This window comes from Acanthaster planci, linkage group LG03 (assembly GCF_054643075.1).
Source record: "Acanthaster planci isolate LZ-2023a linkage group LG03, COTS_SCS, whole genome shotgun sequence".
Taxonomy (NCBI): Eukaryota; Metazoa; Echinodermata; class Asteroidea; order Valvatida; family Acanthasteridae; genus Acanthaster; species Acanthaster planci.
The window spans coordinates 8,023,714-8,038,505 of NC_141779.1; the positions used below are offsets into that span (position 1 = coordinate 8,023,714).

Sequence of the window (14,792 nt, forward strand, 5' to 3'; positions counted from 1 at the left end):
CTTATGCTCGATTTTTTTAATGAAAGCCTCAAAACGCTCAGCAAAAGATGGATAAAATCGACGCATAAAATATGCATTTGTTTGCTTTGTACATTTCTGTAGCATTACGTTATGTTACTGGCCCATTCTTCAACCCTTTACACGTAGACGTGTATCTTTCTTTCTTTTTTCTATTTTCACTAACATGTATATACTTTTTGTCTTGGGGTTCAACGCACTTTTTGTAGTGATTAAATCGACGGCAACAGGAGAACTAAACTCAAAGAATAAGTATCATGCGGGCACTGCCAGCGAGAAGTGTCCTTTAAAGAACACTCACAAAAAATCAAAGCGAAAACAATTTCAAAGTTTGGACAACCTGTATGGTATGAAACTGCGTACAAATCCCAATGGTAATTGAGAATGAGATATAAATACATGTATATAATTAATCATTTTGTAAGGATGCTAGATTAGAAATATTTTATGTTAGACTCATACGAATTCCCTTTTTTTTTGGTCTGTCGCTTTGTGAAATCATATATCTGACGCAAGTTTAAAGTCATGTTTTCCTGGAAATACGATAATCGCACGAGTTCCCGAAACAACGCGATAGCAAAGAGGGCGAGAAACGACATGAGTGACTTCATTAAATGATGTTTAATGAAATGATGTGACGGCATCTTTCTCTGTTTAGAGGCTCAAAAATCAACGAAATGATTACAGTCTCCAACAATCCTGCAGGACTGGGGGGGTCGTGCGCGAATGAAAAAGACGCAAATTCGGCAACTGACCAAAGTAAGCAACTCGGCTTGGCAACATTTTCGGTTTGACACTCCGGTACGTAAAGAAAAAATGCTGTCAACCTTGGGTTGGCTCTATTGTCTGAGTCACAGGTAATTTGCATTATTACATCAGTGCCGTCCCAGTGGCGGGAGACTTACCCGCAAGGATCTCATCACTCGTCGCCTCCGAACCGGTTAATTCCCCAGGATTTATTCCTAACAAATTCGTTGTTTTTCGTCTATAATTACGGGTGGCTTTCACGCGCCCGGCAACAAACGGCCATGGAGAAAAAAATGTCCTGTCATACTGGAGAACACCTGGAATTCAACGATTTCTCTCAGTCTTTCCGAGGTAACTTAGGCGTTCAAGAATTTTTAAAATAGTTGCGTGGGTGAAAGAAAAAAAATACTGGGGAGCGGTTTGCTCATTTCACTTTCCAGCTCTCGACAAAATTTACCCGACAATTTTAGTTGAAGTTCATTGTGAGGTCAACTGAGGAATAGTATTAATGATTAAAAGGTGCTAGTGTCAGGTTTTGCAGGTTTCTCAAATTAAACCAAATTGAATTGTTACAGTATAACTGGCTTTTTGTCATGAATATGTCTACAAAGATGGGAAAGGTCTGGTAAAAACTAAATGGTCGGCAGTAGGTCTACCGTCCAAAATTACCACTAGCGTATTGTGTTATACAAGTAATGTAATGTCATAACCCAAACCGGAAAAAAAAAGCAGAGTAGAGTAGCACAATTTCGGTTTCTCATCAATATGAATATCTGCAGCTGTTACAAATTGGTTTTCTTGAAAAGCCTCTCATTCTGTATTGCATATGCTAAAATGACTGTGTCTCTTTTCTTAATTGTCTCTGGTATTTGGTGGAAATTATCAGCAATGGAAGAAACTGGCTTACCTCGCGTCATCATGACGTTGGTGTAGGGATTGCCGTTTTTCGTCTGCAAATTGGAACAGTTCCATCGCTGGTCCCTCATCTGGTTGGCGCACTCGTCCACGGCAATCCGTATGCCGCTGATGGCCGATGCCACGACGTCGGGAGCCCGTCGGCACTGCTGCAGCTGCTTGCGCGTCAGACCGGGAAACGATCGGCAGATCGTCCTGGACGACCGGGAGAGCTCACCGTTAGCCCCACCACCGCTGCCGTCCAAGCTGCTTCCGGGTCGGTTATCGGCCAGCGATTGCTTGGACATGTCGTTACTGGTGTAAATAGCGCTTGCCCCATTCCCATCCCGTCTGCAAGAGGTAATATAGTTATAAAACATATGACGTAATTTCAAGAATTCCCTAGAGAAGGCCATGGTTTGAAAATAAACATAAGGTAACAGGGCTAAAACTTGGCAATTTGTATTGCATTTCTAACAATATACCGAATCCGGCGAAGATGGAGGTTTCTGCATGCTAACTAAACTCGTGACTGAAAATTGTAAATTGATAAATAGATTGAAAATGTTTGCTTCAGAGTAATACAATATTTGTTCTTAATATGAGTAATTGGGATTCAGGAGGAAGCGTTAACTTTAACGGATTTCCTTGGAAGCATGCCCCCGGAACCCCTGAAATGGTTTTCTTTCGATCTTATAGCTGCCTCTCGAAAAATGCAGATCTACCTCTGCCAAATTAATTATGTGAGATAAAGATTCATGGTGTGTGGTTGTAATGAATGACGGTAACTTGGTTACTTGTTTAGGGTCTTAACCCATATTTTTAAAAATTACGTTTTCCTACGATAGCCTTTCTGTAAAATATTTCAACGAATAAACCTCGACTCTCTGTACAAGACACACACCAGTGGTGCGTTTTTAGTAACAACATAAACCGTAACCAAGCCTCATAGTAAATGTACAATTTTCCTTTGTAATACGAATTAACATCAATTTGCATAATAACCCAGGTGCATAAAAACTACTTCTGTGAAGCTGGTTTTGCCATTTCTCTTGATAACGGGTTCATGCTTTTGTAGATAAAGTGTTTTATTTGACGTAATCTAATACGTCAAAAATTAAGAGCTGCCCTAATAAAATTGAAGAAATCGATGCACATACATACCGGTTGAGTTCACTATCAAGACAAGTTGGAGGGCAACCGTGATCAAATCAAGAAACACACTGAACCTAGGTTTTGCCTCCCGCTATAACCTGGCAACATTACACTTCTCCTTTAAATATGACATAATTATTTCACTGTTATTATACACAGCTAAAACCCTGCTCAGGTTCTTTGTAAACTTACAGAGGAGTATCTAATGCATGATCGCACGATGTGACAATTTCTGGTACAAATGGTTCTATAGAAACGATATTACATAAATGAAGAGTTAACCATCTCAACAGAGAGAAGATACACATGTACTAAGATGCTATAAATTCACAAATTTATTGTCACCCACCACAGGCGCAAGTCCTGGGGGAGGGTTGTGGGGGCAACCCCCCCTGCCATTTTTAGGGGCCTAAGTAAAACATAGAAGACCGACTAACAAGCATAAACCATATACGGGTCCTTTTTTGCATGTACGGTTAAAAGACAAAACAAAGAGAGAAATGGCTTCACGAATAATGACACTATGTAGTTACCCCCCCCCAACGAAAAAATTCCCGAGCCGCCCCCAGCAAAAAAAATCCTTGATCCACCACTGCATCATGAACATTTCAGATATCAAGTAACCAGCTACTTCATTGAGTTGGCACGACGGTAGGCTACGTTAACTCCCCTCTCCTTGGTCAAAGCTTGCCCCTCCCCTTGCAGAATTTAAATGAGACGCAGCCAAGGGATCTGTATTTCATGTAACTGCAGCCAAAGCGATGACATGAGTACCCTTCGCAACTTGGACGTTTATTTCTGCCCCCCAAAAAGTCGTGAGTTCGAGTCCCATTCGAGCAAGTTTGAGCTCTGTCGGTTGGGTTCTTACCCTGAGAAAAGAGCCAACATCTTCAAACACACAAACGGCCACACTCATGGAAATAACAACCAACAAACAAATAGCCGATTTTTACTTGGAGGCAGACCTGCTTTCTTGGAGAGGCGGTTTCAATTTGCAGATATGAAATTGCGAACTTGTCCATTTGGAATCATCCTTTTAAAGAGCCCTACATGTTTACGTTTAGTGTTCAGGGCGAGTTTAACACCATGGTTTGTCTTTAGGACTGCTGACTGACAAGTAAATCATATAGACCACAATACGTAAGAACAATGGAAATGTTAAGAAGATACCGAGTTTATTCTGTTCGTTTTCAATCCTGACACCTTAGAGATAGACACAGTAATTATCTACGCAGATTGGGGCATGGGATAATTTACTCTACACATATATGAGCTTTCTGAAGGCATCAAAAATACTTGAGGAGAATCAATCAATACAGCCTCCCTGCACAGCACCCCCTTTCCTCCGAGATTGCTGCCCATGGTTCCATTTAAGCCTTAATCTGATCATTTTGTGATGGCAAGTTGGGTGGCGTAGAGTGTTTCTCTTGTGGTCATCGCTTGCCACACCTTTTGAGCCATACGTTTCGTGTGAAAATTGCTTTAGATGCATATTTTTGGATGCTGACGAAGTAGCAAAGTCTTATCCCTCAGGAGGAAACTACTCCTGGTGGACGTCAATGCATCCTGACTGAGGCGTCACGGTGTTACCATTGGCTACCGTATTTTCTCTCGTATAAACGCCCTCATCTGACGACGGCTATTTACATTCTTCTCCGAATTTATGCTTTTGGGTTTTCAAGTAGTACATGTACTGGCTAAAAAATCAATAGGCCGTATGCTCACATTAATTTGCGCAATTATGAAATTCAATGTTTAGAGTTTAACAACCGAAAGTTATCCTGAAAATGCTGACCTGCCTCTCTCTTCATAAGACTTGCACCCCCCCCCAAAAAAAGACAGTATCAACACCTCGACCAACGAAGGCTACATTTCCTGCAGACTACACTTAAGTTGGTTTCGATGTCATCGTCAGGGGTTACATTTTCACGAAAAGCTAGCTAGCAAACAAAATAAAAGCACTGTTGAGGAGCGTAGAAAATGGAAGGTAAAGAAAGTTCCATCTCATCAATCTGAGTTATTATTCTTACGATTGTACTTCGGCCAATTTGAACTAATAGTAATTACAATTCCATATGGACTGTCCAACAAATACGATAAAATAATGCCTGGCCGTAATCAAGAAACCTCCCACCAAAACAAAACACAGCCTGACTGGGGACACAAAAGCTGTTTTGATCGTAATACACTCAGTAATTAGGCCTTGTTTGGCAATGTGCGGGTGGCATTTAATACCGTAACATAGAAATGGCACTATAGCCTTGTTTTATTGACACGTGGCGCGCCGCTCTGGGACGCGATAGTTCCCCCTGGCTCTCGTCCCTCGAACTTGTTTTCCTCTCTGAAAAAATACCCTCTTTCATCGAGGCCAAGAAAAACACCTTGTAATAATTACAAAAAGAAAATACAAAACCTTAAAATTAAGAGTACCTTGTAAAAGTTATGACAGGTTTGCTCAAAATGGAATTTAAGAAATGGGAATCCTGTGGGAATAGCATCACCTGTCAATGGGGGTTCCCCATAGCGATGGAAACTATGGATTAGATGGCGATTGGCCTACCTTAGCGTGCCGAGGCTCACCAAGATCACAAGCGCGCACCTCACTGCGGCCGGCCAGCACATGTTACCGCGGAGATAGTGCCGCGCCACCCGCTGAATCAAGACGAAACTCCCGATTACGTCAACTGGAATATCCGCTACTCGGAGTGGTCTCTCAGAACAGGTTCCACACTCACCGTGGGGGTTTTTACAACATACGTAGCAGTTAGAAAAGAACACTCGGTAAGTTTTTGAGTTTGAAGTCTTGGAATGAGTGATGTATAGCCGGCTAGGCCTTTTATACGATCCCCAATCCACTAAATCTAGCTGAGTTATGTTTTATTCTCGTGGAGTAGTTATTCCGTGGACGTTTTTATGTGACACCTGATGTTTACCCGGTGACAGTGTTATTTCCGTACTCAACTTGCGGACTGCAGATTGGAAGACCTACTTTCAAGGGAAAAAAAGTCAAGTCGACGGGTCGATTTTTCCCTTTCGATAAAGTACAGAGGTGAGTTTAAAAACCGCAAACTCGTCATCAGCGAGTAAACCTACAGTCGTGTAGTCTTGAAGAGAAATGTTACAGATCCCGTGCTGCGTGTAGGACTGAGGGATGCGAATGATGGAGGCTGATCTTGACGACGAGATGGTCAGGCGATGATGATGGGTTGAGGATCGACGTCAGTCTGTCAGACGACGTCAAGTTGCGAGAGTCTGCAAACTCTGACAAAGTGACGTGAGTGGAAAGACCTGCAAAAAATGGTCACCTTATCGAGAATGACCTAGGTTTGGTAGGTTATCGCTGCCCTGCCGCCAAAGTTCTCGATCGCATGCGGTGTTTTCACTGGACATCCAACAAGACTCCAATCACATTCAGTCTTCTTAGATCACAGTTCTGTAGCCGACGACAAACACTGTTGAAGAGAGGAAACTTAACTTCTACCTCCAAGCTACGGACTCGTGCCGGTGGTTGGCGTGATTTCCTCTTACTAATGTTCTCTTTCCTCCACAGACTCCGTGAGCGTGATTGGCACTTGTATCTGTTGGAGTTTAGCGGGTCTCGAGGGCGGGTTTCTGCCCAGCCCACACGCCGGGCGGAGCGATGCAGCCCCGGGGCTCGTTCAGTCAGTACCACCGCCGGCCAGCATGGGATCTTGTTCTTCGGGCGAAGAATCCATTTCAAAATATAATTCCTCGGAAGGTGAGGCGAGCCGTTGCCAAATAACACTTTATAGAAAAAAAATTCCCTGCTGAAAGAAGCGCGGCGATGTTATTTACCCAGCACAGCTGGTAGTCTAATGGGAAGAGTCAAGGTAGTAACAGTCAGCCCTCCTAGCTGTTGCCAGTAGAAATTTACCAACATTTGTTTTGGCTGTTTGCCCCTTGCGGTGTCCCAAATGATCTTGGTGATGAGTTGCAACAGTAGACAAGCTCACGGACGTAAAGCATGCCTTCACCCACCGGCACGTGAGAGAGAAAAAAGTGCACGCCGCAAGATTAGTACGCCAACTTGACACTCTAACAGCAGTCACACGCGGCTGCGAAGCAAAGTCTCCAACTGACCGATATGATTCGACAGATCCCACACCGACGGGGAAATTCAATGTACAGTCGGCAACACCGCTGATTATAAAACCTTTTAATTAGGTGAAAAACCGCCGCCTTGAAGTGAACAGTCGGCAGCTCCTTAAAAACCTCCTCGAGATCATTCAATGTTCCCCGCGATCGCCTTTTTAGGGCCGTGGCTATACGACCACAACGAACTGCCTCTTTTGTTGTAACCCCTTCTTGTTGGTAAAGCGTCCACAATGCAGAGAGGGGGAATTGCCAGGTTTTTTTCTGAGTTGTATTCGTTTGCTACTCTCCCCGATGAGTCAGAGTGCTTGTAGCCTGCACGTCTCGGGCGGTCTCATCCACTTTAGCTATATACGCCTCGTCTTATCAGTCAAGATAATGACAAATTTATACTGCCATACTAGCAGACCGACATCTTTGATGAATTCCCCTGAAGTTTCAGATGAAGAAGTTGATCCCACTTAGTGATGTCATCGAAACGTGGGGATTCCCCAAATGAAATTGAAACTCTTAAACTGCAAATATAGGAAATGAAGAGAGGACATTTCCATGTCAGGCGTCTCGGTTTAAACCTTAGGTTCTCTTCAAATGTTGCTGATGTTAACACATTTGTCAGCGTAATATCAGTCGCGGACTACATTGATATCGCACTACAACGCGTATGACATTGTGGAGTCGTGGTTCATTCGACGTAACATTTGAGTCAACTTTTTCATGGCAAGTTTTACTCGATAACAAAAGGTGGATGTTCTTTCTTTTTTACAAATATTGTCGTCCTTTTGCAACTGTAAAAATACCCTCAGCTCTTGTACTAAACCGTCTTCTTACCTTCAGCCTTTCCAATATTCCAACTGCCGTGCATCGGAGAGGCGGGTTTGCCGACAGCTTGCAGCTTCTATATTATTTCCGTCCTGGAGGCTCAGGTTCGAGTTCCACTCTTGCTTGGATAAACTCGTCAAAGACATGCACTTTTAAAAATAGTTTCAAAAACCTTTCGCACACAGAAAAAAATATGAAGATTTTTCTTAGCGTTAGTCATTATGTCAATTAATTGTTGACACACTTTGATAATTTGTTCCCCAATAATGGTCAACTTTTATCTGAAGTAACTATGGATTGGGAACATTTTATAACAGTTTTCTCCTTAAAGAAACTATTAACGTTATGACAATTTTTTTGAAGTGTACTAGAAGACAGAATTTTCTAACAACGTTTGGGAATGTCTTTTTACGCATGTTTTGTTCCGGTCATTATTCTGGAAATACGGAACATCTTTCTCATAATGAAAATGAACTCTCGCTACCACGTTTTTCGATGACGTTTATTTGGGGTGAACATGCGTCTTGGCAAACAGACGTTGGTTCCATTTCTAACCACTGCCTTATATGCATATATGTTAGACAATGTGCACGCGTGAGTAATTTGGCAATCCTATCGATGATACTTCTTTTTTAAGGAATGAAACAGAAGATATTTCCGGGAGTGGCCAAAACATCTATTGGCAGAAAAGTTACATCATGGAAGGGATAAGTTCCGAGGTATTTTCAAGCAAGTTGGTTATTTTCAGCACCTTCAAGTCCTCTGCCTCCCCCCCCTCGCAACGGCAATTGTCTCTCAGAGAGAAAACTGCCCAGTGACGTATATATCGAGGTGGAGTTGGTAGTAATCAGGTGTGAAATCTTGAAATGGGCTTCATATTTCCCTTTCAAAAAGTTGTTTTAACCCTCTGCCTTGTTCTGTTTCAATTTTCAGTTTTAGCTAACCTTGCCCCTGGATTTATTTTGCAGAAGGAACCAATCGAAATGACGTACTGAAAACTGTTCAAGCTTTCCTGCCCAAGGAATAATAACGTAAACTTGGACAACTTATGCACTCTCGTGCTCACTCATATTTCACGTACAAACATTTTTATGTTAGTGACAATTTTTCCATCCGTCTCCTGTTTTAGCCATGTCATATTTTTTGCCATTATTCCCGTTTTGGTTCCTGCAAAGAAGCTTAATTCGTTTTCAAACTTCCCTGAAAGCACACGAACGACGCAAGCGCGTGTAGTATATACTGACCGGCGCATGCGCGCAGGCTTTAATTAAAATACAGTTTTCCGTCACGTGTTTGTGCGACTACAGTCTAGACTGGAAGCAGCATCAGTGTGCAATAACTGGGTGTCTACGTTAAGAAAAATCGTGCCAACTATACTTTTTAGTCAGACATTGACGAATTTCATCTCAACCATTGGCAACTCTGTACATGAGGTCAAAATAATGACTGGTTTTCAAAAGTCACTGCTGTGCCGAGGATTAGTGGGTCCGGGTTCGGGGGCGGGTTTTGTTGATTTAGGGAAGAATTTACACAGTGAGCTGAATATGGTTAAAACTTTTCATTACACCCAACCAGCCTATATAGCTACAAATACACGTTAACGCAGAAACATATAAAGCGAGCAATTTCCAAGGATTAGAAACAAACAGGAAATCACAGTCCACGTGATTAATCTGCAAAATAAAAAAAGAAGTCATCCAGTCTTCATCCATTCCTTCTCTCTTTCTTTCTTTTGTGTCTTTTATTCTTTTAATTGAATTGTTCGCTACAACGACGCATTCACGTCTATACTGAAAAGTAACTAGTTGGACAGTTGGCTCACATTACGCGTCAGCATTGCTGTTTTACGGGCTTGTTTAGAGTCCAATAAAAGGCGGGTGGAGTATAACACCTAGGAACACCCACAGAGGTTTTGGGAACAAACAACAACACACTCGCAGTGACATTCTCTGTTACCTGAAGTTTTTTTCATTCTAGGCCTGGTAAACTCACCAGATTGCCTTTGAGTCAATACTCATTCCAAATTATTCCACGCTTATTTAAACAACGAAATCGGCCTAATGCGGTCGTGTTTGACGCACTAAATACACATTAATATCTCTCATTGCACACAATGTGTCATCTTTAGCAAAATACCAGTAAATGAAAAAGGACGGTTCTTGATAAAGACAGAAAAGAGATAGATTTGAATACTCAATCTCTCTGACCCCCCCGGCAGGCATATGACACTCACACTGTTGACTCACTGGTGAGCAAATAATGATGGTTTTCTATTTAACAAGTGTCCTTCGTATGCGGAGCGGATCGCATGTATACATAACTTTAAAACAAACATCCATCAAAAACAAAAAGCAGAAAGGTTATTTAGGACTTCCACGATATTCAAGACATATTAAATGAACACTTAACTTACCTTCTTTCTCTTTCTGATCAATTTTCTGTGGGTAAGTTGGATGACCTTTTGGGTGACATGCCCCCAAAGCCCATCGCCATTTTGAACAATGATGCCTTTATCCCAATGCGCAAGACACATTGCTGTACTCAGTTTTACCCTGAGAGGCCTGCTTTGGTTCATACTGGTAACTTTTACAAACCCTCAAATGCTTCAGCCACAAGTCCTCTAATGAGAGAGAAATTAAGAGCAAATTGTGGTTTATGGGCAATCCTAGGCCTCTGCACCATACGGGAGACCTATTTCCGCTCAAACCACGATTGAACTCCATACGAAGATGCACTCCAGAAAAAATTCCCAGTGATAAATCCCTATACTTCAAAATTCCTTTAAAAATGCAACTCTCACATGACATTGACATGTATTCGGGCCGCGCAGAAGAATGATGATCAACATGTCATCTCTCAGTTTCCTTTCAATTTTTAGTGGGTTGACCAATGACTTTTTTCAAAAATTCTCAGCCAAAGCAGACCATTCTTAAAACGAACGATATTTCCCTAAATAGGAAAAGTAGCCATTTTGAACAAAAAAATCTGTAAAACGGCTTACTAGTGCCACTTTCGGACCTGATTGCATCCAAATTGCTCAGAACTGGAACTGGAGCAAAACATGACGCGTTTGTGAATTTAAAATTTATGCGCGTTTGACGTGGAACACGCAGAGTACGCGCAACGAATTTATTCCGGAACGTAAGGTCTTTGGTTGTGATCATCTGTCTTTGTTTCGCCGATTTGGGGTGCAATTCAGATCAGGGCGGATATCCCACAGACATACAAACACATAGACGGGCAGTTCCTATTCAAAACAACGACGGGGTACCGTAGCGGAGACGGCACCCGACTAAATCCAAAAGCGTGGGCAAATTCACCCCTCGGTATAGGGAATTTACATGTCACACAGATGAATAATTCCAGCCAAAAAAATCTATGAAGCCATTTTTGGATTGTGAAAAAAATCTTCTGTTTACTTAATAAAGATTATAACCTCAAGATATTCTATAGTAGAGAGTCCTGAGAGCCATGGAATTGGAGAATTTAAGAAATATGGCACTGAACCTCTGGCCTAAATATCCCACAGACATAATATAAACGCATACTGAGACCGCAAGGTCCCACCGAGTTTTTGTGACCTGCTCGGCGCCCGACTAAAATCAAAACTATGAGCAAATTCACGCCTCATTATAGGGAATTTACGCACAGTTGAAGAATTCCAGCCATAAAATTCTACGAAGCCATTTTTGATTGTGAAAAAATTACTTAGTCTGATCTTTAACAATTCAAAACAATGCGGTTGCAACATGAAAAGAAGAGATAGCCGTAGGGCCTACCGAAGAGTCAAAAAGGTGAACGTATTTGGAAGCACGTATAAAAAAATACAGGCAATGTAAGTGCTTTGCGCGAACGCGATGTCATCACTCGCTTCGCCCATTGTTTGCCCATACTTTTCAAAATCACGGTTCAATTGGCGCATGACTGGCGGTCGTTTTTATAACACCTCACCCACAGATTCTGTATCTTGATTGGCCGAATGTGTGTCATGTGACGCTTGCTAGTTTTACTAAAAGACTATACCATGCATCCTCATTCTGAAAAAGAACTATACCCGTAGCAACCAAAGAACTACTTCCGTAGCAACGAAAACATAGGCGTGTATTAGCAAACAACATTGGTTAATGAATGTATTCAAACGTTGCACTTTTTCGAATCTGCATGGGCCAGATTAATGAGCTGGGCGGACATATTTTGGCCTCACGGGGGTGCACCTTCAGCAGGCAGTCCGTGGACTCAGTAGTGCCAACAGTTTGGACCAGAGTCTATAATGACGTTCGTAGCTAGCTAACTAAACTCGTACATTTTATCATCTTTATTTAGTAGGGCCTATGGACGGACCATTACTCCATTATAATGTATTTCAGCAACCAGAACTAGTCATTACTGCATTGAAGTCTGGAAACATTTGATGCCCTCGGCAAACTGCCCGACTCTGTTGAAGACCCTTTGGCCACTTTTCTTGATACACTTAACAATTGTTGCCTGCGGTGTGGGGGTCCATAGTGTTTTGCACACCCAAGGGGGCAAATGGCACTCGAGGCAAAGCCAAGGGTGCTGATTTCCCCCGAGGGTGTACAAAACCCATGGCCCCCGTCACTGCAGGCAACAATTATTTTGTTAGGCCCTATACCATGGTCATAGATTACATTGGAACGATCTTATGCAAGATAAATTAAAACACATTGACAAATTGAAACACGTGAACAGTAATTACATACCAAATTTCAAGGAAAATTATTGATTGTGATGTTCTTTGTTTACCTCTTTTTTTGGGGGGGGCTCTAGGATTCGTAAAAAAAATCGTTTTACAGAGAAACCTTGGATTCATAAAGCACCGGAGGTTTTGTCAAGTGCTTGAATTTCAAGAAAATTATTTACACCAAATTCTGTTGAAAAATATTGACAAGAAAATTGAGGAGCAGACGAAAAGAGACAACTGCATGAGCGTTTATATAAACAGCAAAGGCGAATCGGATTGCAGAAACAGTGATCACAGCATACTCGTGTTCCCAAGAGTGAAGAGAGTAGCACATGTGAACAGACACCGTACTTCAATGTCCCCCCGCACAGAGCACGTCTACAATGGCGCGTTAATTCTAGCACCACTGTCGCGGCTATTCCCCCTCGTCCCCAAGATTACACAATTATAACGCAATAGACACAACACATCAACTGTGGGAAAGATCTCCGTTATCCATTATTTTTCTGCAGCCCGGCAACATCGCCAGTGCGCGCGACGCGTGAATGATACATGCGCGCTTGTAGCACATCACGTGATCAGTTCGCGACCAGTAAATGTACCATCTATGACCCTGGTATAACAATGCTCGATGCCGCAGAGGCTGCTGTACCTCCCCATCGTCACAAGTCTCTTCTCTGGCTCTCAGTAAACACCCTTGGCATCAGCGAGCAGAAATAAGCTTCCCGTCTGAGTCGCAACCATGCTGAAAGCTGAAAGTCACCGCCTATTCAGAGCCAAAGCAGAACAAGAGCCCAATGTCTGGTACAACTCCATTTTCTCTGAAGCTGAAGCAGGACTGAGACAAAATAATTTCCATACCACCTTCCAAGCCGTCAAGCACCTTTGCGGACCCAGTCAGTATTCAGCTCCACCATCGATCTCCAGGGTGGATGGTTCTCCCTCCAACTCGTTGGACGAAATACTGGAAAGACCACTTCAACAAGTCTTTGAACATTCCGCTGGCAGCTCCCAGACAAACGTACACGTATAATCGCACCCCCTGGACCCATGGTCTCTGATCTCGACGGTAACATTTCTGGGTGAAGTGTTATCTGTTTTTGGCTCTGAGCTGGGCCATGAGAGGGCGCAATTTTCCGAGCAACGAAGGCTCCTTTGGTACTAACTGTGCATCTCTGGTTCACGAACGACTATGAAACGCAAGCATTGCAGTCTCAACCACTTTTTTTTTTACCGATGAGGGGATGCTCCTGCTTGGAGCAGATTCGCAAGTTGAAGTCGGGTTTTGCTGCTGGAAAAGTTGGCATCTTCTCTGAGTACCTCAAATCTGGCGATGCTCCCTATAAGTAAGGTTTTTCGCAGGCTCACCCCTAGGCCGAGTTCGGGCAGCTTGTTCCCGTATGTTCACGAACAGCTCGATTTGTTGTTCTCGCCGCTCGAACGCCGGAAACAAACAACCGGTTATCACAAGCAACATGCAACACGGGGGCTTCTATGTACGTTCTTTGAGAGTTAAGGTTTGGATGGGCTGAATTCTTTTCTATATAAACAGGAACATTCATTTCTGTGTTACGGAAATAATTAATGTTAATTTTGCAAAACTTCCCGTTGTCTAAATGGTCTATGGCTTTGGAAGCCAACTCTCTACTTTTTGCAGCCGTTCACAAATCAAAGTCTCACGAGTTTTTCCGTGTGTTCCTGTAAAACCCCGCCATTCGAGCGCGAGAACAAGAAACCTGTATTAAGAACAGGCCGCCCAAACTCGTATGCGTTTATGGTCGAGTTCGGGTTTGACACGGGTTTCTTTTTCGAACGCTCGAACGGCGGGAACTCTACTCAAGAACACTGTTCTCGGAACAGGCTAACACTCCACCCACCTCATTTCCATGGGAACGATTTTGCCACGCCATGTTGGTTCCCATCCCGCCTTGCGCGATCTAACCCCCGAAGTGAATCCGTCACGTGCACAATTAGTGTGTAAAAGGCATTGGCGCGAGAACCAGCGCTTGAACCAACACGCGCGCGTATTCCATTCGTTTGCACTGCATTTTCTGGTTCACAGTGACGCCACACTTCGGTATTTAAATATCCTAAAATTGGGATATTTAAATTAGGGCCCTTTTCCAATACTCGACTTGGGCTCCGTCTCAGGCTTCGTTCCCAAAACCAACCCCCGATTGTGGGCCTGAAGCGTTTAAATTAAATTGGATTACTGTAATTTCTGGCTTTCTTGCATCTTATTTGATGTTCTGTGGCACTATTAAACTAATTACTGCTCTTACAGCTTCAAAGTCAGCTAGTTAAAAAACAGTTGAAGTCTGAGACGGAGCCGAAGTTGAGTATT

The 14,792-nt window shown here is 42.8% G+C and overlaps 1 protein-coding gene across 2 annotated transcripts in view; it reads right to left on the minus strand.

Moving 5' to 3' along the window:
• LOC110983430 (protein Wnt-10a-like) overlaps window positions 1–14,387 on the minus strand; it is a 34,684-nt gene extending 20,297 nt beyond the window's left edge. The window contains exons 1-2 of one of the 2 annotated variants that reach the window (XM_087134109.1): window positions 14,326–14,387; window positions 1,673–2,010 (exon numbers count right to left, since the gene is read on the minus strand). In XM_087134109.1, coding sequence (XP_086990235.1) covers window positions 1,673–2,010; window positions 14,326–14,336 — 349 coding nt within the window. In that variant the 5' untranslated portion in view covers window positions 14,337–14,387. Of the gene's footprint in view, window positions 1–1,672; window positions 2,011–5,374; window positions 7,401–14,325 lie in introns of those variants that run through there. The other variant, XM_022242684.2, reaches the window with a different exon arrangement.
• Window positions 14,388–14,792: the final 405 nt, after the last annotated feature.